The sequence below is a fragment of the Marmota flaviventris genome, chromosome 6 (assembly GCF_047511675.1).
Source record: "Marmota flaviventris isolate mMarFla1 chromosome 6, mMarFla1.hap1, whole genome shotgun sequence".
NCBI classification, from domain to species: Eukaryota; Metazoa; Chordata; class Mammalia; order Rodentia; family Sciuridae; genus Marmota; species Marmota flaviventris.
The window spans coordinates 9,407,254-9,431,743 of NC_092503.1; the positions used below are offsets into that span (position 1 = coordinate 9,407,254).

General features: G+C 49.2%; 1 protein-coding gene across 3 annotated transcripts in view; it reads right to left on the reverse strand.

Moving 5' to 3' along the window:
- The window catches only part of Zdhhc14 (zinc finger DHHC-type palmitoyltransferase 14), a 256,755-nt gene that overhangs the window by 15,238 nt on the left and 217,027 nt on the right, over positions 1–24,490 (reverse strand). For 2 of the 3 annotated variants that reach the window (XM_027939537.3, XM_027939536.2), the window contains exons 4-8: positions 19,411–19,548; positions 15,963–16,011; positions 5,292–5,394; positions 4,102–4,211; positions 994–1,096 (exon numbers count right to left, since the gene is read on the reverse strand). In XM_027939537.3, coding sequence (XP_027795338.2) covers positions 994–1,096; positions 4,102–4,211; positions 5,292–5,394; positions 15,963–16,011; positions 19,411–19,548 — 503 coding nt within the window. The remainder of the gene's footprint in view (positions 1–993; positions 1,097–4,101; positions 4,212–5,291; positions 5,395–15,962; positions 16,012–19,410; positions 19,549–24,490) is intronic. The other variant, XM_027939538.2, reaches the window with a different exon arrangement.

Below are 24,490 nucleotides of genomic sequence, written 5' to 3' on the forward strand. Positions count from 1 at the left end.
CTAGTTACCAGCGAAGCAAAGCAGCCTGGACGAGACACCTGCACTAGCCACAAATAAGCCCGGCATCCTTCTGAGCCACTAGGTGACCAGGAATGAAGTGGTTTCCTCAGTACAGCTCATGGAGACAGCTTGGGGCTGCTGACCTTCACCTTGAGCTCTCCACACACCCCAGGAGCTGCCATTCCCTGTGTAACCTTAAATTTAGCTCTTAGATCTGCACAGCACACAAACTGGGGGTGATTCGGTTCTACAAAGACTAAACAGCACTGGGGCAGCTGGCATAGCACGGACTTCTTGGCAGAAACGGGAAACTTCTTTAGGGAAATAAGGGAGGCCATTGCCTTCAGACGCCTAAGGAATTTAAAGCACCGAGTGCTGGGACCTGGCTATGCTGTGATTGCGGGTGTCCATGGGGAGACTCCTGCTTGCCCCCAATGTCCACCTGCAGATGCTTCAGGCTTCCCACTGTAGTGTGCCCGTACTGTGGTGGCACTTTGCAAGGGGGTGGTCTCAGGATTTGCTGTGAATGAAGACCTGGTCTAGTTATTTGTGATGAGGGGCTGGTCTCAGGTTCAGGCTGAAGGAGGGAGAAGGGGCAGATCATCCTGCAAACATCCATTAGCCATGGGGGCAGGGGGCAGGGCCCATGGACAGCACAGGAAGTAGAGGGTATCCAGCCAGCCAGCCCTGGTGGGACAGGGAATACCCTGATTCTGTAGAAGGGGCTTCCCATCAGTGTGCCACATGCTGTTTGGACAAAGAGATCTTGTGTGTGTGTGTGCTTCCCCTGCACAACGAGCCAGGCTCAGTGGCCATGGTCCCTTATTGGACATTGCCTGAGTTTGCCATTTCATTCCCTACTGCCAGCCCAACAGTCACGTGGGTGTCCCGGCTGCCCCTCCTGCCAGGGGCTCGGCACCTGGTTTGTTACTGGGTTAGAGAACAGGTAAGCAGAAGCGGGGAGCAGTGACCCCCAGTGCAGGCGGCCCCTACCATGTCGCTCTGTGACTGCATGGCCCCATACATGGTGATCCCGTTGGAGGGCGCTGCTGGCTGTGGAGTGTCAGGCTGGATGTACCCTCTTCTGTCAATTAAGCTGCAAGAGAGAAGAGAAGAAAACCCAAAGATGCCAGCAACAGGACTGGAGTGTGGGTCTGGGGTCCCGTCCAACTTTAAAAGGCCTGGGTCACTGCTTCCTTCCCGTCTAGATGCCTGACCCCTGCAAGAGACCCCACATCCCTCTGTTGGACCCCTCACCGTGGGATACTCCTAGTTGGTCTCACCTCATCCTGCCACAGTCTGCCACCAGTTTCTCTCTGCAGTCCTAACTCCATGTTTTCTTATCACATTCATTCAGCAAACCTGTCCCCAGCACCTGCCACGTTCCAGTGTACTGCAGGGGACAAGAGCCACGGCGTGGCCTTATACACTCCTGTGCCTTGCCACCTGATTTTCTGCTCAAGCCCCCACCCCCGTCCTTTGTTCCCTCTTGCTCCACTGCCCACTGGGGTTGGTGGCAAGGGGAATGTCCTGGGTTGAATTATACAAAAAGATACGTGGAAGCTCCAACCCTGGTGTCTGTGAGGATGAACTTAGTTTGAAACAAGGTCCTTGCAGATGTATCTACATTGAGTTCATACTTAATTGGGTGACCCTTAATCCAATGTGACCAGTGTCCTCACAAAGAGGAGAAGACAATAGGGAAGGAACATTGTTTGAAGGAACGGAGGCACACGGGGAGGAGGCCGTGTAACCCAGAGGCAGAGAATGGAGGATGCATCTGCTGGCCAAGGCCCGCAGCCACTGGGAGCAGGCAGAGGCAAGGAAGCGCCCTGCTCCGGTCTCAGGGGGAACAGCCCTGCCTGCACCTTGGTTTCAGCCTCCAAAAGGTGAAGGAATAGTTTTCAAGGGCTTCCTGAGAAAGTTCCTGGCCTAAGGAACCCCGAGAAGGTGTTTCTGGGTGGATCTTGAGCTGTTGTCACGAGGGGCTGACACCCACCAAGCAGGCCTGACCCTTTCTGTCGTTTTAAGCTCCGTCCCCTGTTTTATGGCACTTTGCTATGGAGCTCTGGGAAGCTACAGGACTTAGCCCAAGAAGACACAGAGGGCTGTAGGCTGGGGCTGGAGTGGCAGGTTAAGTGACCATTGGGGGAACCAGCCCTCCCAGTGTCAGGGAGCTGCAATTGGAGGCTCTCAGAAGAACCCCCAGGAGAGGATCAGCCTCAAGGACCAGAGGCTTTCCCCGGGAGTGATCCCCTGGAACGAATCTCACCCTATATAAAGCCTCCCCAGGACCTTTCCGTGTAGCCCCAAACCACTTACAGCCTGGAGCTGCTTGATTCACGAACCACTACCTGCCCAAATCATTTCTATAACATTCGAATGTGCCTCAGTTTACCTTTTAACAAGCAATTCAAGCAGTTTGAAGGGGAGAGCCATCCTGGAGAGATGGCCCACCCAAAAAACTTGGATTTTGGAAAGAATATGGCCCAACCCAGCCAAAACAGCACATTTAATCCACTTGTGAAAGAAATCATTTTGGTTATGACACAATTTGATTTATAGAGAGAGAGTAGTGCCATGTGCAAATCCAGGACTCAGGAACTAGAGAAGAGACTTGGACAGAGGATGAGAGTTTTCAATCCCTTTCCTGGACTCAAATGTATATTCAGACAAGGGAAAAGATGCTCAGTTTGCTCTTATACCCTTCCAACACCCCTTTATTAGGAACAACCTAAAATGGCTCAAGGACTTCCTGAGACAGCTGCTGAGCTGACCTAAGGAGCCCTGAGAATGAGGTCTAGGAGAATCTGGAGCTGTCTCCAGGGTGGGCTGACCCCTACCAAACTGGTCAAACCCTCACCTGGGTGGCCCCTATCTCAGAGGCCCTGGCAGCTCCTGCCTCCCCCCAGCCCCCCACCTCTGCAGGAATCCTCTGAGCAGCTGTTCTGGGGGTCAGCGGAGGTCTCAGTTAAGGAGAAAGGTATGCTGGGCTCCCAACTCCCCAGGCCAAAGGCATAAAAGGATTCATTTCTAGTGACCCAATGGCACCATGATGACTTTGACCAGCCGTGGCCCAGAACTGCTGGAGAATGGTGGTGGACATATCCTGTGCTTGCTTTCTTTTCTTTTCTCCTTTGCATTACTTTTACTTCACTAATGAGTGTTCACTGATGCTGACACAAACATGAAGGTGTGTGTGTCCCCAGAACTCACTCTGGTGAGGTCTAGGTGCTCAGGGGGACTGCCTTGAAGACAATCCAGTGGCCTTTGTGGTTTCTCTGTTTTGTCCATTTCTTGTTGATGACTGGTTGGGTGATCTGTAGGGAATCATCTCCTGGGGCCCAACTCACAAATCCCCAAACCCTGGCTGTACTTTGACCCTGTACCATTCTGATCCAGGTGTCACCTGCCCCTGGGGACATACACTGCTTCTGTTGGCAGGCGGCCTGGCTAGCTGGCATTTACTAGCTGTGATCTTGGGCACATGATTTAAATCCTGCCCCTGAATTCCCTCATCTATAAAATGAGAGATAATGGTACCTTCCCCACGCATACAGAGTGAGCTTTTAAAAAGCTCTTACCTGTAACCCACTCACAGCAAGGCTGCATATGAATCTCATAAGTGTCAGCCGCTGCCATGATTGATATCGTCATCGTTAATAGCCTGCAGTCTCAACTCTCCAGGCCACATGGATTGCCCTCAAGGAACTATTTCAGCATTATATCCTCTACAACTCAGCTCTGGCACTTGTTTCTACAGTTTTCTAACTGCTTCCTACATTGGCTCCCTGTTTGCCAGAGACATCCTTATTCCTATCTTGAGCTTTAGGGACTCTTCCCCAAATCTGATACATTCAGCTCAAGACCAAATATGATGTGAAGTGTGACCAAAGGAAGCCAGATCTGTTTATCATTAAGATTGTGTCTGCCTGACACAAAGGGGAGAGCTGAGCTGGTGGTCATCGGTGAGTGTGACCAGCTGCACCAGGTTTCCACCAGGCACAGCCCCGGCCTCTGCCCCGGAAGGCCTGGGCTACCACCACATAGCAATTTGCTCTTTCAACATCTGTGAAGAGCACCATAGTTTCTGAATCTTACCTTGGAGAGATGGGCCCACACAGGGCCACACAGCAATTTGTAAAGATATTTCCGTAGCTGTAGGGATTGTAATTTTCTTTACCTCTTTTATTTGACCAAGATCCTTTAATCTGAAAGACAAGGAAAATCAATAACATACAGCATCCTTCATGCTGATGCCAAAGTTTAGGGAAACTGGATCACGGGAAACCCATGAGGAATGCAAATAATCTTTATTCATGTCTTCACCAGGAGATGTATTTTTCCAAAGGAAAACTGGCGTTTACTGCAAACTTGGAAACATCTCCCAAGCAGCAGCTTAGATGGGGAGAGAGTGACATTCTTTGGGGACAACCATCTCTATTTATACCACATGGAACTAAAAGGTCCTCTCACACAAGCCAGTGGAGATATTTTCATATTCACATTTACTACCCTAATGACAATTAGATGAATGGACGCTGGAAAAGCCAATGTGGTCCCCAAATTGCCAATTTAGATGTAAGAATTCAGCCTCACAGTCTTGCTAAAGTGTTTGTTTGGCAGATTGTAATATTCACAGTTACCTAATTAGCTCTTTTAGTAGTCTTCTATCTCATGTATTCTATCACCACCAAGTTTTTCTCAAGTTCTTGTTTAAGGTAGCCTGACCTGTTCTGAGACATTTGATTCATGTATGGATAGAGACTTCTGTCAAAATCTAAGTATTAAGAGCAGCGAGGACCATGCTCATCAAAAAAACATATCCATCATTACGATTCCTATTCTGTTCCCCCTTTTGGCCTGTGTACAGAGACAGGTAGGTGATCCCAGGTAAAAAGTTAAATTCAGGGGCTAAACAGACATTTAACATGAAAGGGAGACTCAAGATGTCAGGCTGCCTTGGTCTCTGTCTATTAGGGGAAGGGCAATGAGTTGCTTCCAAAATTATTTAAGAGGAATAGAAAGAACCTTCTCCTCAGGGCATGAACTGGGTGCCATTTGGCCATTCTTAGTATCCAACCAACATGGTCAGATAAGGACAGGAGAATGCAAAACTGCCCAATAGAGACAGGAAAACACCCAGAAGTGCTTCCCCAGTGTGTCCTCTCTTTCCAAGGCTCACATCTGGAGTGGGATGTGGGAGAAGCTGGCCCCGACCTCTTCCTTTCCTTCCCTCCTCCACCGCTCAACCCAGCAGAGCGCCATGTCCCGTGCGGTCAGGCACTTACGTCTTCATTTGTCGTCTGGTTGGAGCTGATCAAGTACGTGTGGAAACCCGAGAGGCCAACGATGGACCACACAGAGAAGAAGCACACCACGGCCTCCAGCACGGTGGCACGAGTCAAGGAGCACAGGGAGAGGCGGCGAGCTTCCACGGCCACCCAGGGGCAGGAAGGAGTGGGAAGGGAGACAGACACCCCCTGCTCCTCAGGCTCCCTCCTTGCCAGCTGTGAGGGAGGGAGAACACTCCTTCCCACATCTGTCTTCCTCTAACCAGAGGGAGACCTCCTACTGGGCAGGAGCTATGTCACATTCTCCTGTCCCCCCTGTCTCCTTGGTTCAGTGGGGCACTTGGGGCTCTGGCAGGCTCCCTGAGCATCACTCACTGTTTACAGCTGTGCCTCCTTCAGTGGGCTGTCCTCCCCACTGGACCTTGACCTTCTCCTGTGACTCCTGGTAGAGTCAAGGACTGGGGCACCCAGGACAGAAAGCCCAGGGGTTTGGGTTGGCAGTGGTGCAGGCCTTTGATGGAGGACTAAACATTGAGTAGAGAGCATGCTCGCCTTTCCAAAGCTGAGGACTACAGCCAACAGGTGGTGTCTCCCCCCAGGACTGCCTCTGAGTTCCAGAACCTTCTGCTTCAGTGGGCCATCCACTGAGAGAAGGGTCCATGCCTCTGATTTGGCAGGGGCATTTCTCAGAGTGGCCCCGGGGAGGGGTTGCTCTTACTTAGGGGCCTCTTCCCAGTCCCTCAGCCTGTCCCTGACATAAAAGGCTGTGCTCAGCTGCTGGAGACATGCCTTCCTCCTCACAGGACAGCCAGAGATGTGTCAGCCGTAGGAGAAACAGCTTGGCCTTCTTCAACAGATGAGAGCAAGCAACTGAGAGTGTGGCAATTTGTAAGGATGAGAGAATTTTCTTCTCCTACAAGTGTTTATAAAATTCTATTTACAAGATACAGATGTTTCTCAGGAAAGACCCCATTCATCATGGGGCTGGTCTGGGGGTTAAATATATATCTTGCATTCACTGGCAATGAATTTCGGGCTGGGGAAGGAAGCCCTTGCACTTTCCTCAGGCTTCCCAGGATGCAAGTTGTAGAGATCATGCTGATGCGTCACTATCGATTTTTCCAGGTCGGAGAAAATTCATCTTTTGAAGAACTGAATACATTACCCAGTGCAGTGCCACAATCTGTCAGAGCACGATCAACAAATGTCATTGTCCAGCCCATGGGGCTGTGCTCAAAACAGGAGGAATGAATGGGCTTCCCTCTGTGGGCTGTAAGCCAATGGGGGAGAGGGCAGGGTGAGGACCCGGAGGGGATAAGAGAGGTGCAAGGAAGCATCCCCCACCCAGGGCTGACACTGGGCTGGGTGAACCTTTTGCTTCTCCAGGGGTTACCTCAGTGGGCAAATGGCCATACTGGGAGCCTGGTGTGCACATGGGACACACAGATGGTAGACCATGGAGCATGGGTGACCTTGTTCTCTATAGCCTTCCAACAGGTCAGGACTCAGAGGTGCTCCATCTAAGAAGGGACAGCCTGGGGAGGCAGCCAGGTGGGATTCACTCCCCACACAGGCTGGAAAGCAGAAGGGGAATCCAGGGAAAAGGATGAGGGGACCAGAGGGGAGACCGAGTCAGGAAAACCAGGAGATGCAAGAGGCGATGACACCAGTAATGAGTCTGAGTCTCAGCTGGAAGGAGAAGACACAGGGAGGTAAAACAGGAGGTGATGTGTGAGGCCAGAACCAGACATGGTCAAAGGTAAAGGGAGAGAATGAAGAACGGAACCAAAGGATATATTTACTGAATAATATGCAGAGAGCTGAGCCTCAATCTCAGAAATACCGTGTGTCACCAAAAGTTGACAATCCAGGTGTAACCACAGTGAGTCAAAAATAGACACAACGTTCACATGTGGGAACCATATAAAAACCGGTGTGTAACGTGGGAAGAGTCACAGCAGGCAGAGGGGCTCCTGCCCGTCTCCTGGCTGCTGCTCCCTTTGCAAACCACCTACAATTACTGTCCCCATTAGTGGGCGATGTGACCAGTGGCTGGGGACTCTTAAAGGTTTACAGCAACAAGAAAAAAATACAACTTCCTACATTCCTATCTCACGTGCTTCAGGAACATTTCATCCACAACAGAAGGCAGTGCTGCTGTTAGGCTGCCCCTGGGTCAAAATGACATGAATCCAAGGGAGGACACAAGATGCAGCCCACTTCTGCTGCCCTGTCCCCAGCTGACAGCCCCTCAGTCAGGGTGTCTTGAGAAATAAATCATCGCTGTCACTCAGAACAATGGCCGGCATCACTGGCCCTGTGTCAGGCACCGTTCCAAAGACTTCACACGGACCAACTCACCACCCCTCAGAGCAATGCAAGGGGAGGGCATTCCCAGCAGCAGAGAGGGAAACCGAGGCGGGAAGCCGTGAAGAATTGTGCTTAGGAATTAGCAGAGCTGGGAGTCAAATGCTGGAAATGAGCCCTGCCAGTGAGACCGCTGAGCCTAGGGCTGGTTCCTTTCCCCATCTCCCCTGTTGGGGGACATAGGGACACTCCCTGTGAGGGATTCGAGACGCTGGGGCAGCTGAAGGAGTTCGTTCCCCTCACATCCACAGAGGCACAAATACCCAAACAACTCATCTCACAACCCCTAGATATAGAAAATATCTACAGCATGATAAGATCAAGAAATAGAAATTCTCTTGTGTGTATCAAAACCCATTTACTGAATTTTTTCTTTTCTTTTTTTTTTAAGAGAGATGAGAGGACGAGCTGGGGTTGTGGCTCAGCGGTAGAGCACTCACCTTGCACGTGAGAGGCCCTGGGTTCGATTCTCAGCACCACATAAATAAATAAAGTAGAGATATTGTGTTCAATTACAACTAAAAAATAAATATTAAAAAAAAATTAAAAAATAGAGATGAGAGGAAACAAGCCAATTCCGCTGGGAGCCAATTTAATAAGTGGTTGTGTGTTTACTGCTGAGATGGGTTTTGAATTAGAGCAGTCACCACTGTCAGCCTCTGCCAGCTCCTCCAATCCTCACTAAGACAGTGGCTGGGGATGGCTACCAACTCCCCATGGCCCCAATCCCACAGGTTGCCCACTGGTTAATGCACTAGATGTTGAGGGTGTTGACAATGACTTCAACAAGTGCTGATCTGCAGATGCCCCTCCCTTGAGTCCTCAGAACCCCAGAAGTGCCCGCTGGGCATGGAGCTCTGCACAGGGCTCAGGTGAGGGTGGGAAGGACCAGCTCATGCATGGACGTGGAGATGCTGTGGGAAGGTCGCCTGGGAGGCCCCAGGATTGGACAATCAAGTGGTGAGAGATCAGGGACTCCATATTTTTAACTTTGGCTTCCTGCCTTAGTCTTAGAAAAATGCACATAAAACCAAATTTTCTTATAATATTAAGAGGCTTAAAAGCTCCCCTGAGGCCCACCATAGACACACACTGACCTGGAGGTAAGATGCCCCTATTTATTCAAATCCCTCCACTTTTAGATAGGAGGCTGAGGCACAGAGAGGGCCTCTGCGTTCGTCAGAGCAGTTCATGGCAGAACAGAACTGAACCTGGTCTCTAGACTTTTAGGAGACAGGGAACCCATCCCAAGGCTCCCCACAGTGGCAGTGACTTGGTTGGCCTTGGCACTCATCACCTGTGACTTGGTGGGCCTCAGCACTCACAGTGGCAAGGCAGAGACTGCCACTGAGCCTTGGTCCTCAGTCCTATGGCCTTAGTGACAATCCTTCATGGACAGCTCATCTCTGCCAACACACCATCATCACCTGTCTTCTCCACACGTTACCCCAGTCAGGCTGGGGACAGTATTTTTCACCAAGTGCCAAATCTAGACAATCCTTTAAAAAGCCTGTGCATGCCTGTGTTGTGTGAGTTTTCTTATTTACTGGATTTTGTGGGATTCCAGAATGGTGGGGCTGCTGGCATCCAGGGCTGGGCCACTGGCTCTCTCCTTCCTGGCACTTGGCTGTTGAGGTCCTGGGGCCACCCCGTGGTAGGGGGTGTTTCTCGATGTGCCCTAGGTGTGTGTGCCCCCAGGTCCTCACGCATGTCATTCTGCTCCAGGTTCTCTGTCCTGGGAGGGAACTGGATGCATAAAGTATTCTGGTGTGTAAAATAGAAGAGAACGTGTTGCTTAAGATCGTTTCTTTCCCCTAACGACTACTATGAAATAGCAACGCTTCCAGCAGGAAGGCGCTGATGGCCGAGCAGATGGCTGCAGGGGCTCCGCTGTCCTCTGGGCAGAGTCGACACCAGCGTTTAGCGCTTTTAGATTCAGGTCTGGCAAGCTTTCCTCATTTGTTGGATGACCCCAGACGGGGCCGGAAAACACAGCTGTGCACTGTCATCTGCAAGCCTGCTACTCTGTCTGGGGCAGGGACTGTGGCAATCTGTATGAATGACAGACCCTGAGGGGCATTTGACCACATCCTTTCTCTCACATCCTCTTCACCCGCGTGCTTGGACATGGGGCAATGAAGGCGTGAGGATGTGCCAGATCACAATATAAGAAGTCACCAGAATTAATGTTAGAAGTCACTAGGATCCCAGTCAAAATCCCAACTGGTGTTTTGAAAGATGGAATTTGACTAACAGACTGTAAACTTCATCTAGGTGATAAAAGGTACAAAAACAGGTGAGAAATTCTGAAAAAGAATCGTCACCTGTCTTTATGTCTTCTCAGAAATAATAAGAAGGGCTCTGACGGCAGAGCAGACGGGGGCAGGGGCTCCGCGGTCCTCTGGGCAGAGCTGGCCTCAACACTTGTAGATATCCAGGTTCAGCTTTCTGCATCTGCTGGGTGACCCCAACAGCAGGCAGGAGAAGACTTCCAATCAGTAAAACAAGGGGCAGCAACAGCAGGGGCAGCAACAGGACAGGGCAGAGGCCAGACACAGGCTTGTGGGACGGGGGTGAAGGAACAGACCCGTGGTTCTCAAAGTGTGGCCCACGGACCCTCAGAGTCCCCAGAAAGTAAGAGTTCAAGGTCGCTCCAGGTCAAAGCCACATTCCCATCAATCTCCAAACAGCCTTTGCCATTTTCCCTCTCCCTCCCTCCTGCACTGTGAGGGTGTCCTCTAGGGCTACCTCCCCCTGGGAGGTACCCTTGCCCATGATGCACTGGGCGGGTACTGTATTTTAAAATTTTCTCAGTTTTATTTTCAAACACTATAAAAAACCAACATGCACACACACACACACACAATACACACATACAAAAGTTCTTTGGGGTCCTCAATTTTTAACAGTGTAAAGGAACACTGAGACCCAATAGTTCTTAAACTATGGGAACAGAATAGAAAGAACTATTGTGACATGTCACTAAACACTTGGGAGAGATAAAGGATTTCAGCTCACATCACAGGGAAAAAATTATATAACTGACAAATTACTGTGTTTAACATAAACAGCATATAAAGATATTAGATGGAAATAAAGGAAATAAATTTGGGGGTAAATTTGATAGGCAAAATCTAGGAGCCAGCTAGTGTAAGATTTGTAGACTGAGTTCCTGAATAAACATTGTTTCATAAAAAGGTAAAACTAAAAGGTAAGTAACAGACTAGGAGGCACAAATTGGCAGAAGATATTTAAGAGATTTAAGAGGTTATTATTGTTGAGAATACATAAAGAACTCCTATGTGTAAACAGAAAAGAAACAATAACCCCATGAAGAAAATGGACCACGGGTATGAGTTGGTACCTTGTGATAAGAGAGAAAAAACCAACATGTGTAACATGATTATCATACAGAAAATAGAAATTAGAACAATGAGATATTTTTCTCCCCTTCAAATTAGCAAAAATGCCAAGACTGATACCAAGTGCTGTCGAGGCTGTTAGGGGTGGGGGTGATAAGTTGGTGCAATCTCTTTAGAGGACCGTTTGCTTTGTCAGGTCTACCAACATTTACAATGTGCTTAACTTTCAACTCAGAGATTCCACAACTAGTTATCAATCCCAGATGAATGCCAACCTTGTGCACAAAGATCCACATAGAAGAAAACTCACTATCTCATTTTTTTTTGACCAGTTAAAAAACTAAGAGATCTAATTATCCATCTATCGAAGAATGAACTATCCTATGTACACTTGGAATTTTATAAAGCAGTGCAAAAAAGAATGAAGTAGATTTATATATTAATGCAGAAATATCTCCAGGAAATAATTAATCAGATTATAAAACAAGGCAAACGGTGGGACCCTTTTCAGGTACTAACAATCCCCTGGTCAGATACAGGTATATGAAAGCACATGTGTGTGTCCAGCTCTGTGGAGACTTTGGAAGGACATACAGAAACTGGCCAGGCTTCCTACCAACGAATGGAGCAAGGGTCAACATTTCCTTTTTCACTCTTATTTTCCTGGCTATTAGAAACATTTTTACAATCAGAAAGCACTCATGTTTCACTGGGGTGATTTTAAAAACTGAGCAACCTCCCCCACTTTGGAATCTTATGAGATACAATCTGACGCTTATTCTTCATGAAACTCCCCCAATCTGACTGGTTGTGGGAGAGGGGAGCATCTCATTCCCTGCGGGGAGCAAGGCTGGAGTTAGGAGAACCAGGTTGTGGCTTTGGTCCCTGTGGAACATTCACTGGTGCCCGGGTGTTGCAGTGAGCAGGAGCACAGTTCTTCCATTTTCTGGGGTCCCTCTGAATGTCAACAGCTATCAGGATGGACAGGCCAGGGAAGGTGCCACGTGATGCACTTGGGCCAGCTCTGAGCCCGCCATTAAATTCCATTAAAATGGACAATAAAAACGGACAATGCCCATGAGGCCATGGTGCCCTCCAGATGGGGAAGTGTCCCAGTGAGTGCAGATTAGGGACCAGAAGGCTTTCTGTGGAAAGCTTCCACAGATGCAGAATCAATTACCATTTGATTTATCAGCCACAGAAAATCCTGTCATCTGGGGAGAACTGGACAGTAAGTCATGATTAAAAGTGACCACAATCCCTTTAGTGGGGCCATAATGTCAGGCTACACTGCTGTGATTGTGGATGGCAGGGTTCCCCTCTCTGGGGTCTTCCTGGAGGATGCCCAGGGACCCCTGGCTCTCCTGGCTCGAGTTCTGAGGCTTCTTCCTCTGAGGGCCTGGGGAGTCTGCAAGCAGATGTCACCGTGTGTGAGCAGGTGTTACCACGTGGCTCCCAGCCGGCCTGACTGGTAGTTTCCTAAGATGTTGGGACCTTCTCAGGCACTTATCTTTTCCCTCCCTCCATTTTACAGGCAGGAGCTACCGAGGACCCTAAAGTCGCTGTGAGCCGATGTGGAGGGCCACCTGTGTGATCTTCAACGTTCTTCTTACACATATCTCAGAACTCGTGGCTTCTCCCAATCCAGTGCTAGCTCTCCCCTTCTACTGTGACCCTCTTTCTCCAGGGCACCCTGAGAAGGACCCTCAGGATCAGCTTTGTCTCCTCCTGGCCCTCACCCCTCCCACGACAAGGCTCCCATGTCCACACTGCCCTGCTGATTCCCACTGAGTGTCCCCTCGTCACTGATTTCCATCTGGGGGTCTTTCCTGTGCACATTATTCCACTCACCACTTCACTCTGTCATGCTCCCTGCTGTAAGATGAATATTCTTGAGAAATAAAATGACAAGCCAGCTCTGATGATGCCACGCACTCCGAAATTATGCCTGGTTCCCCAGCATTCAGCGGGTGAAAGGACCCCACTGCCTTCAGGCTTCACGCTGTCACACACCCTCCGCCCCACCAGGACTTAGCTGTCACAGTGCCTCCCTGTTTCCCCAGGACCTGAGTGTGAGCAAAGGCGGGCTGGGCGCCCTGCACTTCCAGATGCCCAACAACCTGCTGGGCACTCTGTGGGTCCTTGGGAGAGCGGACCCAATGCCAGGCTTGGGATCTACCCCAACACACCCTTGCATCTGCCTCCAGGCCTGGCTCAGGCTCCTCGGTGCCCCTCCCCCAGGCCCCTGCTAGAACCCCCCACTCTCCATTTCCAAAACCTGCTCAGACGCCCTCAGCCTCCGCCTTTCTGTGTAGCACGTGCAGCTTCTCCTGACTCCCATGCCAAGTGCAATCTGTGTCTTTTTATGGTGCCTAAAACTCAGTGTGCTTTAAGACGTGCCCTTACAGCCCCGACCCGGGCATCAGCAGGAGTTTGAGGAGGAGAAGGAGCCAGCATGTTTGTGATCTGGCTCATCCCCCGCCCCCGCCCCCTCTGCCCTTTGGACTGACCGTGCTCCCAAGGCCAGGGCGGGCTGTTCTAGACCTTGTCACTGCAGGTCTGGCCGCGTTCAGGAAAGGGATTTGTAGGAAAGAGCTGCCAACTGGATCTCAAACGGTTTGGCTGGGTAGACTGAGGGCCCCTCCCATGTTTTTGGAGAAGATTCTCCTTTCATCTCTTTCCCTGGGGAAGGCCAGCAGCACCCCACTGCCCACTGGCCCTGAGAGGCCCCCTCCCCAAGGCTTCAGCTTCTTGGATGCAAAGACCAAAGGGGAGTCCATGGGCAGGCAATGGAAGGTGGGGAGGAAAGAGGAGAAGGGAGACAGGGAGGCTCAGCAGGCCAGGGCTGGGGCTGGGAGTGCTCCCTCCCAGCAGCCAGGGTCTTCGGCTCCTCCTGCACCTCCAGCAGGGCTGTGGGCCCAGACGGGGAAGGGCCTGCTCCTGGGATCTCCCACCTCCCAGCCTCCCAGCTGGCCACACTGCAGGTTGGACACACCACCCTGCTAGACTTCCCTATTGTAATGGCAGGCAGGTTCTTATCCTTCAGTCCTGCCGGGTTTTCCAAGGGCTGCAAGGCGCTGGTAGTTGATCAAGGTGCACGTCATTTACATGGATACTTCTGAGAAGGTGGCTTGGTTGGTTGTTAATTAGCCATTTCTATTCTCTGTCACTTCCTCAACAACATTGTTTTTACTTGGATATGAGAGGCCTTTGCCTGTGCTCTGATTTCTCAGGACAATATTTTTATACCATGGTCAGGAGATCAGGTGTGAGGCCACTGAAAGCGTGAAAACACAGGTTACTTTCTTGCCCGAGAGCACTGTGCACTTGGGAAGGTGGTATTAGACTGCAGTCCTGTGCTCAGGCAATGTCGCCTAGCAAACTCCTCTAATGTTAAGAGCTCAGGACTTCACAGATCTCTGCTCCAGAGGAGACCAGCTGTGTGAGCAGCACTGCTGTCAGTCAAAAGGACAGATTTTGTGGAGGTGTGATGTCGCAGTCAGCCTCATCCATCATGCCTCAATGACCAGGGTTCGTGATGCCACTGATTCCCTGAGAGATGAGCCTGTCTTCTTTCAGCAAAGGAGGCTTTTCGACCCTGGAAATAGGAGGGTCCAGGGAGGTAATGTGGTAGGAAGATGGTCACCCTGGGTAGGATGATGTTTCTCATTGGATTTGTTCTTACTCACACTGATGAGCTTTTAGGCACTCCCTGGGCTACCTTTTCTTCTAGCCAACTTCTAGCAAACTCCAGCTTCCCACATCATTAACAAGGCAGGCCACATCTATGGCATTTATCCTCCAGGTCCCCTTTGTACATTGTCTGTCCCTAGTCCCCTTCCATAATATAAGTGCATTAAAAAGGTATTAGTTGACTATAGAAACTGGACTTGTAACCAACATCCTACGGGGCACAGAAACACAGAGGTGCCAGAAAGATACTTTTCAGATCCAAGTACCACCACCATCACTTTACTTTAAGGGACATGGACCACTTTAAGAAGCACATGATAAGGGGCTGGGGATGTAACCCAGGGGTGGAGCACTTGCCTAGCAGTGCAAGGCCCTGGGTTCAACTCCCAGCAGAGAAAAGTACCTGATATGAACAGGTGATAGGATTCTCTAAGACAAAATGAATGCCACACGTGAGAGTAATGAGGAATCCAAGTACAGTTTACCCAGTTACATGAAGAAAGAGCTGGGTCCAGGGAAACAGGTCAGGGGTCCAACTGACCATCTCCACACCAGTGTCAACCTGGGGCTATCCAGATGGAAGCCCAAGCCAGCACTCAATGGGTGGATGTTTTTCTTTCAAAATTCAAAATATTGTGGTATGTGTCCATATTTCCTATTTGGGAGGATGGGAAATGGTCCTCGTTGATGTAAATGACTTGAGATTGACCATTCTCAGTCCCTTGGGGGTTGTGAAAGGGAGTTCTGTTTCTAGAAACTATCAGGTCATCATCTTCACTTCCCAAAGAATGTCACACTGACCTCCCAACACCATCTGTCCAGAGAGCGTGCGGGGTCTCAGATGGCTACTGCAACACCTCGCAGCAGACCCTCACCGGGTGTTCCTAGGGATCACCTGTCCATTAAAACCAGCTCAGGAGGAGTTCATAGCCCTACTTCTTTCCAGCCCAACCTGACTTGACACAAATCAGTGCTGGCTTTTGGAGGTGGGCAAGAGTCGGTACTTGGCTTTCACACTGAAAAGCACTTCAATTTAGACGCTGGATGAGTTGCTAAGAGATTCAAGGGTTCAGATGCTATTTATCATGCAAGTGACTCTTAGGGAGTTCCTGGCTGCTTTACAGAACAAAAAAGAGTAAGATTTATGGGAAGAAGAGCCAAGGCCAAAGATGAGGAGGTAGGAGTGTGGATTCAGTGAAACATGAACATATCAGCACTGCACCATCAGAGCCACCAGAAAGGATATCTTGCAGGACTGTCCTTAAGGGCATTGAGGAATCCTGTTTGCTGGGAACCTGCGGGAATGAAACCAACATTTAGTATTCAGACACTTACCTCCAGAATGAGCAGTCTCATGCTGCAAGCCCTCATCTACATAAAAATTATAGGTGTCTAAAGATCAATTAAATAATTATATTTTGTAAGTGCTACGGCACCCAGTTTACTGATCCGAAATGGAGATTCCACTAAAGTTATTCAACAAGAAAATGGCAGATTCACAATTAGACTCAACATCTGCAGGATATTGTTTCAATAAAAGCAGATGGATGTCTGCACACTTGCCCATAAATTACAGTTCTGATTACTCGTTGTTTCCTCCATTTTAACAGCAAAACAGAATACTGCATGCTATTTTTTTTTCTCCTCTGTTTCCCCAAATTTGTTAACTTTTGACCCTGGAAGTCCTATAGACTTGACCACCTGTGACACAGCTCCCCCGCCTCCACACCCAGAGTAAACAAAGTCATAAAGTTGCAGTGTATAATGGATACTTTTGTGTTAATGACATTTCCACAAGAGCTTGTCTGTGCAAGGAAACATTAGGAGCTTGAACAAACAGGCATTTGATGAGAAGCATTTTTTTGTTGTTAGGTATTGAACCAAACTTTTAAAAATAAAAGCCTATTTGGGGGAATTCTTGACAGTCCCCTCTTGGATGATGATGATGCCTGGTCCCTCTTTGCTGGATGAGGGTCCTGTGCTTCAGCAGATGCAGTCTGGTCCACATGCAGCAACAAAATGTGCAGAATGGTAAGACAGCGCTGTTTCACTGTCTGCAGGGCAGGGTGAGTGAGTGACAGGGCCCCAGGAAGAACATCCCACTATGGGGTGGTGAGGAGGGGCTTGCTCCATATTCTTCCCTGAACCTCTGCTCCCTCAGGACCTACCGCCCATCACTAAGGCTCAGAGAAGTACAGCGTGGTGGGAAGGGATGTGGAAGGGGCTGCCTCAGGAGTGATGGGGAAGGGAAGGCAGGTGCATTAAGCTTCTTCCCGCATCCCCGAGGCCAGCAAGGCGCACCTGGCAAGCGGGCATGCTGCAGGTGGTGGGCAGGCACAATCTGGAGGCAAAACAATGGGAAATTATTATTTTTCTCTACTAAACTCACGTTGTATCCCCTGCCTCAAATCTCCTACCCTCACAGAAATCCAGACTGTGGCTTCCAGGAGCACCGGAGACCAGGAGTTCTCTCCCCAGGTCAGCACCCGGGCCATGCTCCCAGCGCCCTCAGGCAGCTCTCTGCCCTGCCTATGTCACCTGAGTCTTAGGGGCACATAAAGACCACGCAAGCGCTTTGCCCTTGAAAACATCACGTGCCAAGCCAAACAGGGTGGCAGGTTGTTTCATGGGGATTGTTTGGGGGAGACAAACAGGGGGAAAAAAAGCTTTATTTGCTGTACAAAATATATCTTGCAGGCAGATAAATTCTTAGTGTTTTGTCGATTAGATTAACAATACTTCAGCATAAGCCTCCATCAACTCCAGTTTTCTGGAGCCAGAGTGAGTGACGCTTTAGCAAAGGGGAAAGAGATATGCACATCCCAGCCCAGCCATGGGGGCTAGCAGTGGACTTCACTGTATGTGAGTGTGAGTGTGTAAGGGAGTGCATGTGAGATGTGTGTGACCCTGGGTGAGGGGTATAGGTATGAGAGAGTGAGGGTAGATCAGTGTAAGGGCAGGTGAAAGTGTAAGTGTGTGAGAGACTGTGTAAGTGTGCAATCATGCCCATGTGTGTGTGTGTGTGTGTTCCTGGAATTCACGAGTGAGCAAGTGAAACTGGCCCTTATATCCAGAATGCAGAGGCAAGGCCACAAGCACAATTTCATATTGTATATGAAAGCATCTTGAAGTTGTCAAAGATGATACAAAATGTAAGGTTCAAACACTACACGTGTATGCTGGAGTTAGCACTGATTTATCTCTGCTTGTGTCAACAATTGCTTCTTTGAAGATAATATGATATTCTACATTTTTTCTCTGCTTCTTTAGTCTATGAACCACAAGATCAGATGCTGATTCAGTTTTGCTGGATTGGGCCTCTGAAATTGTAGAGATGGGGGCCTCTGCAGAGCCTCCAAGGAACCAGCTCAGCTGGTGTGCAAGAAGACTGATGAACACTGTCTCCTGCAAGCCCTTCAAGGGCACAAACTTGTGTCATATTCAGACAAAAGGAGCATAGAAAGAATGGGAATGAGGATATAAAATATCTGTGAGAATTTGGATACTCTGTTTAGTGTCCACACTGGACTAATGCTCACAAGAGGTAATGCAAATTGTTCTGTACCTACACTTCCCCCGTTGCACATGGACCCCACCCAAAAATAAGGGAGGGAAGTGCACCCCAGCTGAGACCCCACATGCTCAATCTGTGTGTCCGCACTGAAGCAGGCAGAAGGTGAGGCTGTGTCCAGACGCTGCTGGAAACATGCTAGAGGGAGGCCATGCACTTGCTAGTGGGTGGCTGTACTTCAGGGATGTGGATGAGAGTCATGGATGGTCTTCAATGTTGCTGTCAGTACTGTAATTGAAGTTTAAAGGTTTGAATTTCTAGTTCAAAGCCAATTAACTTCCTTCTTCTCATCACTGCCTGTTGTAGGAAAGTTAATGATCAGGAGACGAAGAAACTCAAAGTTACGACTTTTGGAATAGAGAACAAAAAATTCCATTTGCTTAGGCAAATATATTAAGATCATTATTCATCCAAGTCTAATTTTTTTTAATATTTATTTTTTAATTGGACACAATACCTTTATTTTATTTTTTATTTATTTATTTTTTAGATGGTGCTGAGGATCGAACCCAGGGCCTTACACGCACTAGGCGAGCGCTCCACCGCTGAGCCCCAGCCCTGAAGTCTTAACCTTTAATAAAGTTGCTTTCTCTATATGCCGGGGGGTAGTTTGCTCATATTCTAGTGGACAACTGAGTATATCATTAAATGTGTACTTTTAACATACCCAGGTATGTGCACAAGGAAACCCAGACGTGTTTCCTGGGGCAGGTGCTTCCTGTGTTAAGGAGCTGGGTTCTGCTATTTAATGTGTCACTGTGGCCCAGTGTCCTTTGTGCAAAATGTGGGGATAAATCTTTTAGAGGATCCCTTAGCAGAAGTCTTTGAGGTTGGAAAGGGGACAGGTGTATCGGAAACAGTCTTGTTGGTGGAAGCAACACCTGGTCCGGGTGTGACCCAGGAAACTGCCGTTGGAAGGATGGGGTGGGGGAAGAGGGAGGGATGAGGAGGGATGGAGGAGTAATAAACGGAAAGGGGGGCAGGCGAGAAGTGAGGAGGGGGAGAGGGGAAAGAGAAGGAAGAGAGAGCCCGAAATGATCAAAGTATCAAATCAAAATCAAATCAGGAAACCAAAGTCAGGCAAATGGTTACATACGTAATCTGATTTCGTCAGCATACTTACGAAGAATGACGTGGGTGATAACGAATGCAAATATAAAGACTGTCAGAAAAGACAGGGATAAAATAAACATATAAAAAAATCTGTAGTTTCTTTTCCCCACACAGTTGCCTACCCAGGGACAGTGGTGATCAAACCGTTCTGAAATGAGAGGCAGAAGAAAAAGAGTGGAAATCAATTAATAAAATGTCTTTTTACTGGAGGGAGCCCCTCCCCCATACCCTGATCATATAAAAATATCATACTACATTTTTCCAAAATAACCACTCAGAGAGATGCTTATTAACATCGAGACATTTCAGGAACATAATTATTCTTCCAACAGAATTCAGCTGTTTCAAAAAACTAAGTGTACACAGAAAGAAACAGGGAGTACAGGGCTGAGGTGGAGCTCGGTGGTCGAGCGCTGGCCAGCACGTGCAATGCCCTGGGTTCAGTCCCCAGTACTGCGAAAAAAAAAAAAAAAAAGTACAAATTCTTGTTGGAAAACTAAAGAATTCCCTCTTTCTAAAAGACAACTCTGAATTCACAGAACAATCTTCCCTGAAGATGTTGCCAAGGCCACTCGATGGCAGAGGTTGGGCTAGGCTGGGTGGGTGGGGGCCAGATGTGGAATTGGGTGACCACCTGGTGCAGTTAGTGGTCACAGAGAGAGGCCACCAAGGGCTGGAACAAGACAGAGGGACACTCCTCAGTTCTCCCGTCCCAGTTAGTGTTGCACACACACTCATCACATTCGTGAACACATTCTAAAACATTCCTATAAGGAAAGTGAAAACCTGCCCTGTTTTCAGATGAGTGAACCGAGGCTCAGGGAGATGGGAGACTTTCTTGCAAGGGGCCAGCCAGCTCAGAGGCAGTGAGGCTAGAGCTTGAGTCCAGGTCTCCCACTACGTGTGTGGCCTCTGGTGTTGTGTATATTTCTAGCATTTGTTGTGACAACGCTGCGTTTGCACTTCCACCTGTCAGGACCCCACGGTACCCCAGGGGCACAGCCAGGCCTCCCATCTGGGGAGCATCCCACAGTCTGTAGTGCATCTGTGATTTGTTCTTTCCTTTGCAAGTGACGGCACAGTGCTTCTCTTGACTGCTCAGCAGATTACTGACATCCACTGCTCCGTGTGATTCTCACACACCCACTCACATCAGGCTGCTGCTGGCCCCAGAGAAAAATGCTCAGCATGCAACTTAGCTTTGTGCAAAGACTCTCTCCTAAACTTACCAGTGTTCATATTTCATCTATCTATGTTTGCTTTAAAAGCACACAGAAAAGGCTCTCCGTGTGACATTGTAAATATAGCATTACAGAGTTGGGGGAGGTGGTCAGTTCCCCAACCCTCTGAGCATGTGTCACAAACCACTCATCTCCTACATGAGGTCAAATGCCTGTTTCTTGAAAGGGGCCTGAGGACACCTGGATGGAGGTGGCACAGGAACTGCAAGGGAATCACCATGGTCTGCAAGTGGCATTAAGAAGAAATTGCCATTCATGCCAGGGACATGACAAATTTTGTCATTAGCTTGGTGACAACCTTATGGCCTATAAAATGCTGATATATAACAAAAGCAATTTCTATTGGTGCCTTCATGTGAGTTACAGTTGACATAGCCACAGCCCCATATCCTGGAAGAGCTAAGTTCTACATTCAGACAGCCCCATTAGGGTGAGAAGGTAGGACAATAGACAGAGCACAGAGAATGGCTAGGGCAGGGAAAACACTCTGGATAATGACAGAGGCACTTTATTGTATGTTTGTCCAAAGCCACAGAATGTACAAGGCCAAGATCAAGCCCTAATGTCAACTATGGATTTAGGGTGATTACAATGTGTCACTGTAGGTCTATCAGTTGAACGAATGTCTCCACCCTGGTTGGGGATAGGGATGTTGTGCAGGTGGGGTGCAGGAAGGCTGGAACACTGTACCTCCCTCTCAATTTTGCTGTGAACCTAAAATTTCACTAAAAAAAAAAATAGTCTTTAAATTGTAAACAAACAAACCTCACTTCCCCAAGTCACTGATCTACAGTCTGTACAATGAGAGGTCTACCAGGAGGACAGAGGGGAAAAAATATCAGTCAGTGGGCTTTCCCTGGCTTTGAGGCTACTGCTTTGAGAAACCACTTTTCTTCAAATCTGACTGTAGGAAACAGGAACGAGAGAGTAGAGGCCAGGGGCAGGAAAGCACACACCAAGTTCAAGTCTGACTCCAATGGTGCAGGCTGCACTCTGAGCCCCTGTGCAAAGAGCCTCTCAGCTACAGGAAAATCTTTGCTCAGCAGAGCAGCAGGGCTGGGAGACATCCTCAGCTCCTGGGAACCCATCGAGTGGAAAGGTCTTGCAGGTACAGGGCCTGTTTCCGCAGGGCGGGCCTTGGATTTTTAGCTCAGAAAGTTTAATACTAGCTGAGGTGTGTTGCTGCATGGCCTGGCCTGGCCTAAGAGACTTCGAGGTGGCTATGGACACCAGGCTTTCCAATGACCCTGGCCCGGAAGCCTTTCCCACGTGGATTTTTTGTTTTGTTTTGTTTTGTTTTCCCAGCAAGAAAACTTTTCCTTGGCTGACAAAGCCCCACTAAAACTGCAGGCGCACTGAGCAATTCTTTCGACTGTTTTTCTTGGCCACCATTGTGTTTGTTGAGCTCATGGTGGTCAGTGGTTCTGAGAACTCTGGGGTCCTCTGTGGACCTGGCCAGTGTGGGACCCAGGGTAGGAGGAAGGGCTCCAGGGGTGCCTCCCCCTCAGTCCTGCATGGGACCATGCTCTCTGCCCACGCTGGGCACACGGCTGCTCCAGGGCTCAGCTTGCACCTCTGCTATTCTCCATGACTCTCTGTCGTTGGAGAATCTTTCACCCCAAGGTTCAAATGCCAACTCTACCCCAAGACTCCAAAATGCTGTCTCTCACCTTTAGTGGCAGACTCCTGTTGAAGGTCTACTGGCATCTCAGACTGGCTTTGTCCCAGAGATATTTTTCCTGTCATCCTTCCCCAAACATGAGCCTCTCATACCCACATCCACAGGTGCTCAACCCAGAACCCCAGGTGTTCCTTCTCTGCCCCACATCCAACTCATGAGCAGGTCCTGTGGGCTCCACCCCACCTTTATCTGAAATTATGTTATTTTTACTCATTTTCATAAGCTGAAATATTGATTAGGCTTTAGGTCTAACAGATCTTTGTCCAATGACTGAATCAGCCTACATATTTCCAGAAGGACATGCACACGAATAAGTAGGTTGTCCCAAGTCACACAGGTAAGGAGTCCCAAAGCTGGGATGGGGGCCTACTCCATATGTCAGTCTGAACCATTGGCCAGTAAATGCCACCCTGACTTTATTATTTCCCAGGTGCCTAGCACCATTATCAGGTGCCAGGAAACTAAGAAGAAAAAAATAGCAACACAAGACTCCATGACTCCTAAGAGTTTCTGATCCTATTTGTTGAGGACACTATTTTCAGCCTCCAAAAGATTCCTCAGGTGCGAGGAAAGAGCTAACAAACCCAGCTCACCTTCAGAACCAGCCCTTACCCTCACCACTGTTGGCAGCACATAAAATGTTCTCCTTTTATGGGTCAAGGAAAAAAGGGCCGGGAAGCATGATGGGGGTCGAGGGAGCAGGGTGGGAGCCCCGTGGTGGAGGCCTCTCGGGGATGGCCCTATCCTGTGGTGGGAGGCCTCCCCTCTGCCCTGAATACGCTCGGAGGATTGGCAGGAAGTCCAAGAATTTCCAGGGCAGTTCTGAGCCATGAGGGTTGGGTTGCTCGGTTTCCAGGCCAGAATTGGGCAACAGCTGAGCAAGTGGCCATGGCTGATGCCTGACATAGCTCCCAGGGACCCAAGCAATTGGCTGGCAGGGCCAGGGCAGACATTTGGAGGAGAGGGGACCCTGACAAGTGGCCAGCCCTGTTGCATGCAACCACACAGCCGAGCAGTTCCTAAAAGCTGCCCTGGGGGGTCAGTGTGGGGAAATGGAAAGGGGTCCTGTGTACCAAAGGTGGCAGGGTGGGTGTGGGTGTGATGGAGTGTCTTTAAAGGACCCCCTTGGGGTTGTGGCCCCATGGTTTGATTCTGAAGCCTGTATCCTTCCAGGACACAGTAGTCTCCACTCTGCAACAGCCCTGCAGGATTCTTTTAAAAAGAACGAGGATCTCTTCCCTACAGGAGGGCAGCTGACTGGATCCTGGGGTGGAGTGCGGCCAGCTAGATGGGGTGTCCTGCTGTTCCTCTGGTAGCACAGAGCAGCCTGCAATGCCCCGAGGACTTGTTTTCCTCTTTCCCCAGATACCCCTAAGGCAGGAATCATAGCTAGCCATTTTAATAGCTCTGGTATACAACAAGCGCTCAATATATACACATCAAGAAAGAGATGACTTTCATGGCCGCTAGTAGATTTACGAGTGACCACTACTGCTGGGGGCCAGGTGGAGGCCTCAGACAGTGCGGGGAGGGCTTGGGCATGCCAACTACAGGGAAGGCAGGCAGGGGCCCTTGTCATCTGAAGATGCTCAGAGAAGGCTGAGGGGTGGGAGATGTACACCAGAGCCTTAGAGAGCAGGTGGACAGCTGTTAGTGTGAACTGGCTCCTGGAGAACGTAGGAGGCACAGGTGGTTTTCTTCAAAGCTTTGTGGGTGCCACAGAGGGACTCAGAGGCTGGAGGGGAACCGAGTCACCTGCCCCTGGATCCCAAGCATGGAAGGACGTTTCCACAACAATGGATAGTGGGGACATAGTTCAGGAAAAGGAGGCACTCTGCTATGTTGCTGGCCTCCGTTTTGCTAGGGACTAAGGACAGCTTCCAGCCACTGCAACCTGTTAGCAACAGCATCTCCTTTCAGTGGACAATAACCCCACCTGCTAAGCCAGCTCTGGGACCCTGAGCTGAGTTGCTTCATTGCTCCTTTGACTAAAGGAGGATTTAATTTCTGGGTGAGATTGAATATGAAAAAAGAGGCCTTAAAATAAAGAGAAATGAGAATGATTCAAATTGGATAGGAGAGAAAAGTCCACTGAAATGTGGAGAGAAAAGTATTTGCAAGAGGCAGTTTGAAGGCTGTCAGAGAGAGAAATGAAATATTTGGAAAAA